Source organism: Ochotona princeps, chromosome 1 (assembly GCF_030435755.1).
Source record: "Ochotona princeps isolate mOchPri1 chromosome 1, mOchPri1.hap1, whole genome shotgun sequence".
In the NCBI taxonomy this organism is placed as follows: Eukaryota; Metazoa; Chordata; class Mammalia; order Lagomorpha; family Ochotonidae; genus Ochotona; species Ochotona princeps.
The window spans coordinates 10,473,731-10,487,618 of record NC_080832.1 but is presented as its reverse complement, the minus strand read 5'-3'; the positions used below and the strand labels follow the sequence as shown (position 1 = coordinate 10,487,618).

Below are 13,888 nucleotides of genomic sequence, written 5' to 3'. Positions count from 1 at the left end.
AGCTGGTGCTGGGCCAGCCCACAGTTAGGGACTAGGATCTCCCTCCGGGGATCCCATGTGTGTGCCATGGTCCTCGGCTGTTGCCTCTTGAGCGCACATCAGCAGGAAGCTGGATTGGAAGCAGCAGTTCCACTTGATCCCAGGCACTACAATATGGGCTGTGGCTGCCCCAAGCGATGCATTAACGTGCTGTGCCACTCTGCCCCGCCCCTCGTTGAGGACTTTGGTGATGATCCAAGGTGCTAGGGATTTCTTCAGTTTGGGGGAGGGGTTGGCACAGAATGCATAATGGAGTGCTGTCCTGTTCTGTTTTCCAGTACCGCTTCATGGAATCACTTCCCATGCCTGCTAAGTGCGCCGAGGGGTTCCCATGGTCATGTAAGGTGCACTAACCTCTGGGTCCCCCAGAGAGAAAGCCAGCCTGCAGGTGAGCCCAGCCCCTGTGCCCCCAGGTTGAATGATCGGTTCTTGTTTTGGCTCTGAAACGCTTGATGCTTGTGCCACCAAAGAAAACTTGATCCATTTCCCTCCAGTTTTGTAGCTGCAGATGTTTAAATGTCAAAGAGTTAAAAACTTGCTTGATTTATTCCGAAGCCTAACTGGAAACATTACCTCCTGCTCTCCTAAAGTGATAAGCGCTGAGAGGGGAAGGTTTGGGTCTCATGTCACTTTAACTTTGGCTCCACCAGTAAGATTGGGAGGGGGTAACCTGAGGTTTGAATGCAAATCCCAAGGAACAGATTGTTTTTTTCCGATGCCCGACTTCTGTTCCCCATTATCTTCCAAAGTGCCAATACCGGGAGAGAAGCACACTCAAGATTAGCTGTCAGACGGTTTCCTGTTCAAGGAATGCTTGCATTTTTCCCCCTCCCAGTTTGAGGGCTTCTGGTCCTTTTCTTGGGGATCCTCGCCCTCAGTGTGAGGGGTAAGAACTTTCCCAGAGCATGGTCCCTGGTGGTGTGGGGAGCAGTAATCCCTCAGGCAGTTGGCCTCCCACGCCTGCACTCAGGCAGCCAAGGATTGACCATGTTTAAAAATCATGTCCAGGCTGGACATACAGGCTTTCCTTTTCTTGTCCTTTCTGCCCCCTCCCCCAAAACAATGAGCTAACTATTGGTTATTGATCATTTATCATACCTTAGGCACTGTCAATCTTCCTGCGACAATTAGATTATACAGAATGATGTGAGTCAGTAATAAGCAATTATTAGGTGTCTGTATCATGGATTTGAATACACAGATTTTAATATCTTCATGAGAGCTCTCTTCCCCTTCCCCCCCAGCAAATGTGAAGAGGCAGCTGTGATGGCACTGGTTGGGAGGAAATTCACTAGTGGCAAATGCAAATTTCTCTTCATTGAAAACCCATGTGTCTGGTTGGAAATAGGAAAGAAACTTTTCCCTGCATGGTATGCCCCCAGCATCCCCAGATCCTGAAGGAAGCCGCTGCCTTCAGCCCATGTTGATCCTGTTCAGTGTCTGAGTTAGCACCCTGCCCATGGAGTGGTACCTGACCCGAGGGGTGGAATTGATCTGGTGCCGCCCGGCAAGGACTCGGACCTTGGCCGTTGTATTTCAGATTGGAAAACCATTTGGGTTTTAGTTCTTAACTGCTGTCCCTGTTCTTCATTTAGGTGAGAATGGGCAACTCAGAGAGTCAGTACACTCTCCCGGGATCTAAAAACCACAGCAGCGCGCTGAATGGGGCCAGGCAAAAGCCTTGCTCCCTCAAGATCCGCAGCGTTCATGCGAAAGATGAGAAGTCCTCGCACGGCTGGGTCCATGGTGGCGGAGGGGCCGGCTATAAGTCCCGGTCACTGGCCCGTGGCTGCTTGTCCCAGCTGAAGGGCAATCCGCCTTATGCAGCAGCCAGACCTGGAGGGCCCCCTTGCAAAGGTCCTAGAGGCTTGGCCCACTCCAAGCACAGGGCCAGCGGCCCCGGCCACGAGCTCCAGGGCCACACTGCTGCCCTCTATACCGAGAACGGCTTCCAGTGCGTCAGCCACAAGCCGCTGCCAGATAACCACACAACCTCCAGAGACTGCAACGGGCACCTCCTCAACTGCTATGGCCGGAATGAGAGCGTGGCGTCCACGCCACAAGGGCAGGACCGCAGGAGCCCCAGGGTGCTCATCAAGACGCTGGGCAAGCTGGACGGTTGTCTCCGGGTGGAGTTCCATAGTGGCGCCACCCAGCACGGGGCTACCTCACCTGAGGCTGAGCCCGACCCCAACCTGCCTGTGCAGCTGCTGAGGTACTCGCCCACCCTGGATGCGGACGCTGGGAGGGGCTCCAGCGGCGACTCCCTGGCCAGCCAGCGCCCTTCTCCCACTGACTCCCACCTGCGCTCCAGCAAAGGCAGCTCGCTCAGTTCCGAGTCGTCTTGGTACGACTCTCCCTGGGGCCCTGTGGCTGAACTGAGCGAGGTGGAGGGCTCACCCGAGCCCAGCCTCCCTACCTGCTTCCCGCCCGAAGACTCTAAAAAGGCTTTCAGTCAAAGCTGCTCGCTCTCCTCACTCCGGGACATGTGCCCCTCGGCCATCGGCCTTTCCCACGAGGAGGAGGGCGTGGACGCCAGCCTCAGCCACCGCGTGTCCTTTGCCTCAGACATGGACGTGTCCTCCAGAGTGGAGCGCGGAATGCCTGGCCAGTACAGCTCCTTCACCCTGCCCTGCCGCAGGTCCAAGGCCTTCACAGAGGATCCCACCAAGAAGGACACGCTCAAGGCCAGGATGCGTCGCATCAGTGACTGGACAGGGAGCCTGTCGAGGAAGAAGAGGAAACTGCAGGTGAGCCAGGGGTGCGCAGGGGAGGACCCTTCCCAGTGTGGCTGCTTGCGATCCAAGGACAGTGGGATGCTGGCCAATAACTTTTTTTTTCCTTCGATATGTATTTTAAAAAGTTGTATTTATTTACTCTGTGGCTGTGTAGACTGAAGGTTTAGCTGTCCTGAAGACAGCCACAGAACATCGTTCCTTTGGGGCCTGGATCTCACACACCAGCCCAGCGGTTCTAAACTCAGGCCTCTTCACATGCATTGTCTGGCTCCCTGTCCGCTGGCCACCTTAGTTGCAGCTCCGCTGCATCCAGCCCGCCCCCAGGAACTGTCCCAAACCAGAACTGTGAGCTGCTTGCATGCCTGTAGCTTCCAGAACAAACGGGTTAGAATCTGGGAAGGTGGCTTGTGAAACGAGGGAGGGCTCCTTGTCATTTTTGCAAGGAGGGATGTGAAGGTGAAGAGCTGTGAAGGGCTTTCCGGTGTGCGCCTGTTCTTGCAGAAGCTGCAGGCAGAGCTCTTTCTGTGGCATCTCAGACATATTCTTTTCCCCATGTAACCCCATGGCCAAAAGGTATTGTATGAAACTACTGCTAGCTAATTGGGAATGATTGCGTCCTAAGATAATTAACTATTTTGGATTTTTAAAGCTATTTTTTAAAGATTTATTTTATTTTTATTAGAAAGCCAGAGTTACAGAAAGAAAAAATAGAGAGATCTTTGTCTGCTGGTTTACTCCCTAAATGACCACAACGGCTGGAGCTGAGCTGATCTGAAGACAGGAGCCAGGAGCCAGAACCATCTTCTGGGTTTTCCCACATGGGTGCAAGGGCCCAAGCAGTTGGGCCATTTTCTACTTTCACAGGCCCTTAGTGGGGGGCTGGGTTGGAAGTACACAGCCAGGAATTGAAGCAGAGCCTGAATGGGAAACCGGTGCTGGTATTTCTGCACCAGTCACACCTGCAGTTGTATCCATTGAGGAGCCCCTCAATCCCCTGAGGTGGGCACAGCCTGTTTACACCTGTGCTGCGGGGTCACCATCCGCTGCTGACTCTGGTTTGCACCCTCCTTCCTCAGCACCCTAGGGTCACACTGCAGGTGCCCCCCCCCATCATTAGGGATGCTGTGGCAGAGGGAGAAACACAATTGTGTGTTGGCTTTTAAAGCTTGCACTGCGGTGGTTATTGGGTGGAGAGAGTGATATTTCATCTGCTGGTTCTCTTGCTAAAGGCTCACTCAGAACGATTACAGCCATGTCTATGCCAGGTGGAAGCTGGGCACTGGGAAGTGCATACAAGTCTCCCGTGTGGACTGGCAGTGCTGGCTGCTGTGGAGTTGATCACGGGGTGGATTAGACATTCTGAATTTTGGACACTCTTAATTTTGAGCTCTTGCTGCCTTTGGAGGGTCGCATTTCCTTTGGGAATTTGCAGAGTCTAGGAGTTCTTGCTGAGTGTGAAGGGAGGTGGCAGCAGAAGAAGGGCAAGACATGATTCAGTAATTTTTTTTTTATGAAATGTGAGACTGTTGGCCAGTTTTGCTTCAGTTGTTAATGAGTTGAGGGACATCTCATTGTTCCACCCTGGTTTTGTTATGGTGTCTTTGACAAATGGCAGTTTGTGTTTCAAGCACAGAGCTTGGTGCTTTCATATATGAATGGATTGACAAATGATGGCCACTCGGGGCTGGCATTGTGGGATAGCAGGTTAGGTTGCCGCCTGTGATGCAGGCATCCCATATGGGTACTGGTTCAAGTCCCAGCTGCTCCACTTCTGATCCATCTCCCTGCTACGGTGCTTGGGGAAGCAGTGGATGGTGGCTCAAACACTTGACCGTTGTCAGCCATGTGACACAGCTAGATGTCAGCCTGCCTTTCAAATAAATCAGTAACTCATAAAAAAAGTGAGTGATCATGATACCGTGAAACTAGAAACTGTATCCTTCACCTCGCACAGGACTCTTTCCTTGGAGGTGAGAACATGGAAGATGCACTTTCTTGGTAAGTTTCAGGCATATACATATAGTCAGTGTTACCGACTGCGGTCACCTGCCCTACATCAGCTTTCCAGGACTTTTCCACCTTGGGATCTGATGATCTGACCAGGAGGGAATGCAAATCTATCACATGCTTTGTGTCCATATATAACAGGCGCCTTGGTTACACATACACATACATACTAATTAGGAATTCTGCTTGTTTAAAGGCATTTTATTTAAAGAAAAAAAAAAGGCTGAAATGTGATCTTCTATTACTTTTCCAGGGGCAAGAGGCATTTTATTTAAAGAAAAAAAAAAGGCTGAAATGTGATCTTCTATTTTACAGGGGCTAGATTTTTGTTTTGCTACTATAGTGTTTGAAAGTTAACTCTGTAACGTGCAGTCTCTTCTGATGAGAAAGTTGTCAGGAGTGTTTGTAGGTGGTCCTGGAGTTTGGCCTGGTTACACCTGTCTCAGACAGAGTTTTGCTTGTCTTGAGACACCTGTTCAGGCTTCCATGTGCTCTCAAAGGGGCCATGAGTCAGACACAGAGCTGAGATGAGGTTAACACTCACAAATTCACTTCCGAGGAGTGTTTGAAAAGCAGTGAAGTGGCATGTTAAAAAAAAAATAACAACCCTCGAAGCATTTTGACAGTTTCCTGTCCAAGTGACTCATGGCAGCTGCTTGTTGGCTGTGTTCTGCCTAAGCACCGATGTCTAAATAAATCTGACTCCAGGCTGATGCTTGAACAAGGGAAAGAGTATTTCCATTAGCACAAACTCTGTTTGAGGCCCAGTGGCTGATAGCCCTGGGGTATCTCAAACAGTATGATTTTCCCATGGAGACAACAGGTGATTGTGGCTTGATTCCTGGATAAGATTTCTGAAGACACCTGCTCCACACAATGCAGTGCTCCAGATGAATTGATAGCCACTTATGGGACAGTTATTCCTCATTTAAAAATATTCATTTGTATTTATTTGAAGGAAAGACACAGGAATTTTCCGTCTGCTGTTCATTCCTCATATGCCCCCAAAGGCCAGGGCTAAGCTAGGCTGTGGCCAGGACCTAGGGCCCCCATTCAGGCCTGCTATGTAGGTAGCAGGGACCCAGGTATGCGGGCCATCCACAGCTGCTGGCTGTCTGCCAGGGTGCCATGAGTAGGGAGCTGGAGCTAGGAGTTGGGAATTGACCCAGTCTCTCCTCAGTGGCATGCTGGTGTCTTCCTGACTGGCCCAGATGCCTACCTCTCATTTTGCATTTTAATATATAAAGAAATGGAACTGAGGGGCCAGTACTGTGACATAGTAGGTAAAACTGTTGTCTATGGCACCAGCATCTTATTTGGGCACTGGTTCTAATCCCAGCTGCTCCACTTCTGATCCAGCTTCCTGCTGATGTGCTTGGGTCCCTGCACCTGTGTGGGAGTCTATGGTTTCAGTTCTGTGCTTGGTCAGTTCAGGGAGTATATCCAGTGTTACCAGGAAGCACCAGTTACTACAAAAGGAATGAGTTTTATTTACAGCTTCCTATATCTAATTTAGTGCTGGATGAAATCTTAAAGAATCGTGTTAATACCCCCCAGCAGTAAAATCACTACTCAGAAAGTAATGAATGAATGAGTAAATGAATAAATTTTCCTCATGAAAGAGATTCTGGGATTTAGCAGGCTAACCCTCTGCTTCTGGCACTGGCATCCCGTATGGGTGCTGTTTTCAGTCCTGTAGGCTCCACTTTTGAACTAGTTCCCTGCTAGAAGCAACTGAAGATGACCTCGGTGCCGCAGACCCTGCCACCACAGGGGAGACCTGGAGGAAGCTCCTGGCTCCTGGCTTTGGACTGGCCCAGCCCTGGTAGTTGTGGTCATTCGGGGAGTGAACCAATGGAAGCAAGATCTCTGCCTCTCTTCCTCTCTCTGCAACTCTGACTTTCAAGTTAATTAGTTTAAAAAGTGCAAAAACCAAGTTTTTTGTTTTAAAGAAAGAAATTAAGTAAAAAGTACTTTGAAAAAAGCTAACTCATGGATCCGGTACTGTAGCCTAGTGGCCTAAGTCCTCATCTTGCCTGCGCTGGGATCCCATATGAGCGCCAGTTTGTGTCCCAGCTGCTTCACTTCCCATCCAATCCCCTGCCTGTGGCCTGGGAAGGCAGTAGAGAATGGCCCAAAGCCTTGGGACCCTGCGTCTTTGTGGGAGACCCAGAGAAAGCTCCTGGCTTCGGATCGGCTCATCTCCAGCTGTTACGGCTACTTGGGGAGTGAATCAGAGGATGGAAGATCTTCCTCTCTGTCCCTCCTCTCTAAAATCTATCTTGCCAATGAAAAAGCCACACTCATTCTCCAGGATGCTCCTTGTCTCAGGAATTCTAGATGTATAGCTTTTACTGCATGAGCTGGGAAGGTAAGGTGCTGAGGATTCCAAAGTCCCGATGCCCAGAGTGGGGAGTTCGTTAGAAGCTGGGCCTGGCTTCACCATGGGGAAGGGGAGAGGCTGGAGGGTGTGCATAAGCCTGCCCTTCAGCTGACAGTGTTCAAATTTAGCTTCCCAACCCTGCAGGAAGAAAGTAGATGCCAAGAAATGGGTGCTTTCTTAGAAGACACTGATTCACAAAGGAAACATGAATGTCACCAGGAATTCTCACTAGTGTCTTTTTTTTTTAAGATTTATTTATTTTCATTAGAAAGGTAGATTTACAGAGAGAAGGAGAGACAGAGAGAAAGGTCTTTTCCTATCTGCTGGTTTACTTCACAGATGGCCGGAATGGCTGGAGCTGACCCCATCTAAAGCCAGGAGCCAGGAGCCAGGAGCCTTGAGTTTCCTCCAGATCCTACATGCAGGTGCAGGGTCCCAAGGCCCTGGGCCATCCCCCCAGTGCTTCCCCAGGCACAATTAGGGAGCTGGATTTGAAGTGGGACACAAACTGGTGCCCACATGGGCTGCTGGCGTTGCAAGGTGGAGGATTAGCCAGTTGAACTATTGTGACTGCCCCCCTCACTAGTGTTTTAAATAGGCAATTACTTGTTAATTTCTCGATGCTATAACTAGATTATATTTATAACAGCTGATATTTAATAAAATACTCATTTGAAAAATTATCTACATATGTTTCTATTGATTTATCCACCCACTTACTCATTCCCCATAGCCCATAACAGCCAGGGTTGGGTCAGGCTGCTTGGCTGAAGCCAGGAACCTGGATCCTCCACGTGGCTGGCTGGGACCCAAATGCTTAAGCCATTGTCACTGCCTCCCAGCCTGCAGGTTAGCAGAAAGCTGGAATTGGGACCAAAAGCCAGGCCTCCCGTATGGGCTGTAGGCATCAGCAACCGCAGTATTCCATTTGTGCTGTGCGGAGGAGGGGACACTCGGGGCACCTGCAGCCTCTGATGGCCACGGTTTGTGTTGCTTGCAGGAGCCGAGGTCCAAGGAGGGCAGTGACTGCTTTGACAGCCGCTCTGATGGGCTCAATACTGACCTGCAGCCCCCGTTCCAGGCGTCCGCCCCGCTGTGGTCAGGAGGCTCGGCTCAGGTCCCGTGTCAGAGGAGCGAGTCCACTCACGCGGTCGGCAGCGATCCCCTCCGACGGAACATTTACGAGAACTTCATGCGAGAACTGGAAATGAGCCGGGCCACCACTGAGAATGTGGAGACATCGACGGAGACGGCCGAGTCCAGCAGCGAGTCGCTGAGCTCGCTGGAGCAGCTGGATGTGCTCTTTGAGAAGGAGCAAGGCGTGATCCGGAAAGCCGGGTGGCTTTTCTTCAAGCCCCTGGTCACTTTGCAGAAGGAGAGGAAGCTGGAGCTGGTGGCCCGCAGGAAGTGGAAACAGTACTGGGTTACTCTTAAAGGTAGGTGCATGATCATCTCCCGTGGGCTCTGGCTTCCCAGGAAATGCCAGTGAGCCCAGCAGTGATTCGCTTTAATGCAAAGGGGTTCAGTGGGGTGCTTGAGGGGCTCAGGTCCTTGGCCCTGATACACAGAAGTATCGGAGGAGGAGGAGATGTAGCTGGAGGTTAGCGGAGGAGTGAGATACAGTAGCAAAGAGAAAATATGCAGTCAGGGTGGAAGTGGGCCTGTTCAGAAGAGCTGCCCCCCACAGGGTTCAGAGTCATCTCTCTGAGTGATCTGCAGACCTGGGGGTGGTGCTCTGGGTGGAGTACTCCAGAAAAGAGCAAGGGGTTTCCAGGAATGTGGTGATAGCCCGTTTTCTGGCATTGCTAGGAAGTGTATGGCAGCAGGTGCATGATGGGAATGAGAGTGTCAACCCAAGCCATTGTAGCCCAGTGGTGTTGTAACAGGATTAGGTCATCGGGGGACCGAGCAGCTGCTGTGAGTGCTTTTGCAGATGCTGGTTCTGATTGTAGCCTTTACTGCAGGAGCAGTTTGTTTAGGTTGGTGGTGATGGGAAGAGGAAAGCTCTAGGGAGGGTGTGGCACTGTATTTCTTTTGGCTCTTTTTCTGATTCTCATGCTCTCCTTACCTATAGTAATTTAATATAGAATCTTGATTAAATCATGCTTAATTCACATGTTTTAAAAATGTATTATATATTTGAGAGATAGGATAAGATCTTCAGTTTGCTAGGTACCAGAGTCGAGTAGGGGTAGGTCCCTGCGTACTTGGCAGGGACCCAAGTGCTTGAACCGTGACCTGCTGTTTCGCAGAGTGTACATGTTGGGGATTGGTAACCAAAGGACATGAGGTCGTGCAGAACTGATTTTTCTTTTTAGATTATGGCAGCAGGGCAGCTATCATCTTGCAGGATGACACGTGAGGACAAAGAAGTGAAGGTTTTTATACTTTTACAAAAGAATAGTGCAAGTGGTTGGAAGGCAAGTGTGCAGAGTACAGATTAGCTGTTTCCATAAGTTCAGAATAACCTGTAACAGTTCCAAGCACAGGGGAGATAAGTAATTCTACTGTGGGAAGAAAAGGACCAGGCAACATTACAAGGGACAACAAAACATCAGGCGCCGGGGTCAGACCTTCCACGCCTCCAGGCCTGTGCACGGCTCACACACCTACACAGGAGGTCCTTTGCTTTACGTCTGTCTTGGAATGTCTGCCACACATCCCCATCAGTACATGAGCAGAGAACTGGCAGGCCAGGCACTGTGCTGTGGGACGTGGGCATTGCACGTGACATCGTAACTGTGGCATCAAACTCCTGTCCCATATAGAATCTTTATTTTACTTTTTAAAGTTATTTATTGAAATTCAGAGCAACAGATAGAGAGAGAGAGAGAGAGAGAGAGAGACTTGTGTCATTCATCACCAACAAGTTCAGGTTTCTTTCCATTGTAACAGAAATAGAAGTAAGCCTTCATTTTGTTAAAGAAGAAAAAGATTTCTCACAATCATTGCCAGGCAGAAATTGCACTTGCCTCACTCATGGGGACTGGAGACGTTGGCAGAAATCTCAGTATGCTGTAAGAATCGAGAGGCTGCGAATGAATGTGATTGATTCAGAGGGGAGCAAGATGGACACCGCCCATGTGTGACTGTCCGAGGCAGAATGTCCCTCACTATCAGGCACAGTTCCCTATGATGGGACAAAACAGAAACACAGGTCCCCTCTGTGGACGGTGTGTGACACCACTGGAGCCCTCTGCTCCACTCTCCCGTGTCATGTGTGAGGAAGTTTGAGTCTCCTGCCCCACCTTCTGAGTACCAGCATCATTCCTTGGTTTCCCAGGAGCCCTTTGGTAGTGGTGCACTTGTACTGGCTGTGCAAGAAGCCTGGGGTGGTTGGGTGTGGTCGAGGGGAGTTTATAAAACTCAAAGCCCCAATATCACCCAGTACTGGAGACACTTCCTCCCTCCTTATCTAAATATTTATTTACATATTATTTGAAAGTCGGAGTTAGATAAGAGATAGATAAGAGATTAGATATAAGACTGGCATTGGGTCAGGCTGAAACCAGGAAATCCATCCTGGTGTTCCACTTGGATGCAGGAGCCATCATCAGCTGCTTTCCCAGGGGCGTCAGCAGAGAGCTGCATTCGAGGTGGAGTGACCTAATCTGAAATGGGTGCTCTTCTGGGTCGCCGGCATCACAGGCTGCGGCTTACCGTGCTGTGCCACAGTGCTGGCGTCCATGTAGTGGTCCATGCACATGGCGAGGCACTTCTGCTCTGAGTTGTCCAGCGAGCCCCCGGCTTCCCGATGCCCTTGCGGAAACACTTGTCCGTTATCCTCTGCAGCAGCTCCTGCGCGTTGGCCACGGCGATATGCACCTTCACCTGCTCCGTGATGAGCTCCGGGTCCAGCTTCCTGCCGCCCGCGCCCCTCAGGTCTGAGCCGAAGCCGCCCTCCATGGTGTCTAGGCCTCTTTTCCAGCTCTGGCTTTGGACTCCTGGGATTTGGCGCTAGAAAAGGCAAGGATTGGACCCAGTGTTTGCCTCCTGGAGAGGCAGGTTTTGTGAATTCTGGCTACAGAGATTGACAACCATAGGCTGAATCTACTAAGACAAAAAATTGATGGGATAAGAAAAGTGACGCTTTAAGGTTTAAAGTCAAGTTGCTCCCCAAGAGCAGGAAAAAGAGGTGTGACTGTGGCCGTGCTGTCCGTGATCCGGGGTTTGATGTGCAGGCCGTTCAACATGAGCTAACAAGGTGATATGGCTGAATTCAAAGCTCATGTGATTTAAAAGAGAGGTTGGCATTCTCACTGCATCCCTGGGGTGCAGAGACATCTACCAGGCGTTCTTGCCCTGTGGTCACGGGGTTGCAGGTGCTGGGAAGCGAGGGGTTGGTCCTCAGAATGGCCCCGCCTAGATATCTCTACCTTTGAGCTACCTCCTGGGCTGCCCAGCGTGCCGTGTCAGAGAAGCCGAGTGCGGTAACTGCAGGGTGTTCGCTCGTCCTGACATGGGCTGCAGCAGCGGGCGCAGGGGGAGTGGAGACCCAGAGGGTGCTGGGGCTGAAGGAGGTCCTGGGTTCTTCGCTGTCAGGATCCTGGTGATTCTGTCACTGATGTCGCCTCCTATGCTCCCGACTTTCCTGACTATGGCAGTCTGTTTTCTCTCTCTCCTGTGGTCCCCACAGGCTGACGTCAACCAGTGACCCCGGCTCTGGAGCCAGCAGCAGGAGGTTGCTGGGGTGCTGGGAAGCCCCTCTGCCTCCTTGAAGAAGTGGAGTTTCTTTCCAGGTTGTGATAGTTAAGGTTGATTGCCTCCTCCTAAGTCTGGTGACCACTCAATGCTGCATGGGTGGTTTGTCCCAGCTCGGCTCTCATGTGAAATGTCTGGTCATGGATTTTACCCTCTTGTGTTGTGCCATGTGTTCTAGATGGAATGTCAGGTTTGGCAGCCCCTTGGCACCTGCCCAAGGCACACGCTCATCTCCTCTGGATGAAATGGTCACACCATGGCCCGTGGGAGCACAGTGAGAGAAGCTGTGATGCACACATGGGCCCACTGGAGAGAATGTGGCCCAGGGTGTGACCGATGTGTCCTACTCCTCAGGCTCTGGGTTGTTTGGGGCCGACAGTTCCTGAGTGCCTGAGTGGCTCGACAAAGAGGCAAACTTAGGCCTCAGTTCTGGGTGCAGGCTTCTTACTGTTTCTTCCTGTTTTGTATATTTGAGTTCTTTCAACCTCTTGGTTTAGTAGGAGGAATGATCATCGAGTGCTCCCATGCTGGGAGAATGGCTGAGCGGGGCAGTCCTCTTACTGGGCCCATTCTGTGGACTTGTTTGTCCCTATTCAGGCTTGCCTTTCAGTTTCTTTCTTTTTCTTCTTCTTTTTTTTAAAGGTTTATTTGTTTTCATTGGAAAGGCATATTTACAGAAAGAAAAAGAAACAGAAAGATCTTCTATCTGCTTACTCATTCCCCAAGCAGCCGCAACAATTGGAGCTGAGCTGAACCGAAGACAGGAGCCAGGAGCCTCTTCTGGGTCTCCCACATGGGTGCAGGGGCCCAAGGCTTTGGCCATCTTCGACTGCTTTCCCAGGCCACAAGCAGGGACACAAATTGGCACCCATATGGGCTTGGAAGGGGAGGATCAGCCAATTGAAGCATTTGCCAGGCCCTCGGGCTTACTTTCAAAGCAATTAATGAAACTCATAAAAGTGAGATAGAGTTTAAACCACTCCCTCAACTGTTCTGAACTAAGGTATATGATGCTACGGAGAGAATGTCATTAATGCCCCCCCCCCCCCCCCCGCCAAGGCAGGTGAGAGCAGCTGGACTTTCCTTATTTTCAGTGTGAAAGGCCCTGCAGGAAGGGATGCTGGTGCAGGGGTTAAGCTGCTGCCCGAGACTCCCACATCCTATGCTGGTGTAGCTTCTCTACCAGTCCTGCTCCCTGCTAGTGTGCCTGGAGGCAACCGATGGTGGCTGAAGTACTCAGGTCCCCGACGCTCATGTGGGAGACTTCGGCGCAAGTCCAGATCATTGATTTTCACTTGGTCCTCTCTGGTCGTTGGATGCCTTTGGGGAAGTGAACCAGCAGATGGATGATCCAGCTATCTCGTCCCTCTCTTTTTCTTCTGTTTAAGTGTGAGCTTTCCCTTTCAAGGAACTAAATTAAATCTTTCTTTAAGGTGTTTGCAGAACACGTGAATGGTAACCATGTCATTCATGTTTCCGTGATAGAAATACTTACTGTATTGAAGGATTGAAAGGATAACAAAAATAAACAAGGCATTTGTGAGCATTCTGGAAACATCAGTTTGCTTTTAAAAAGTAAAATTATGAGACCTGCAATGTGGCATAGTAGGTTAGGCCTACAGCTGCTGCACTGACATCCCATATTGGTGCTAGTTTGAGTCCTAGCTGCTCCACTTCCCTTCTGACTTCCTGCTAACATGCCGAGGAAGATAGTGGAAGATTGCCCAAGTGGTTGGGTCCCTGCCCCCACGGGAGACCCAGAGGAAGCTGTTACAGTTCTCATGGGAGTAAACCAGTGGATGAAAGATTGCTCTCAGACCCTCCAGTTCTCTGTCTCTCTCTTCTCCCTCCCCCTCTCACCCCCTCTTTCTCTCTCTCCCCCTCCCCAACTCTACCTTTCAGATCAGCAAAAATAAGAATAGCATAATTATAAGGAATTTCTGTATACTATCAAAGGAGACCCTATCGTATCTCGTCTTTATTAACTTATTATTAGAAGCATAGATACTGAGAAGCAGCT

The 13,888-nt window shown here is 50.4% G+C and overlaps 1 protein-coding gene and 1 pseudogene across 5 annotated transcripts in view; one reads left to right on the top strand and one right to left on the bottom strand.

The window, feature by feature from the left end:
- TIAM2 (TIAM Rac1 associated GEF 2) overlaps positions 1–13,888 on the top strand; it is a 217,975-nt gene that overhangs the window by 107,135 nt on the left and 96,952 nt on the right. For all 5 annotated transcript variants that reach the window (XM_058662480.1, XM_058662451.1, XM_058662345.1 and 2 more), the window contains exons 2-4: positions 318–427; positions 1,635–2,789; positions 8,168–8,603. In XM_058662480.1, the coding sequence (XP_058518463.1) occupies positions 1,641–2,789; positions 8,168–8,603 (1,585 nt within the window). In that variant the 5' untranslated portion in view covers positions 318–427; positions 1,635–1,640. The remainder of the gene's footprint in view (positions 1–317; positions 428–1,634; positions 2,790–8,167; positions 8,604–13,888) is intronic.
- On the bottom strand, positions 10,284–11,073 carry LOC105942366 (mitochondrial import inner membrane translocase subunit Tim13-like; annotated as a pseudogene).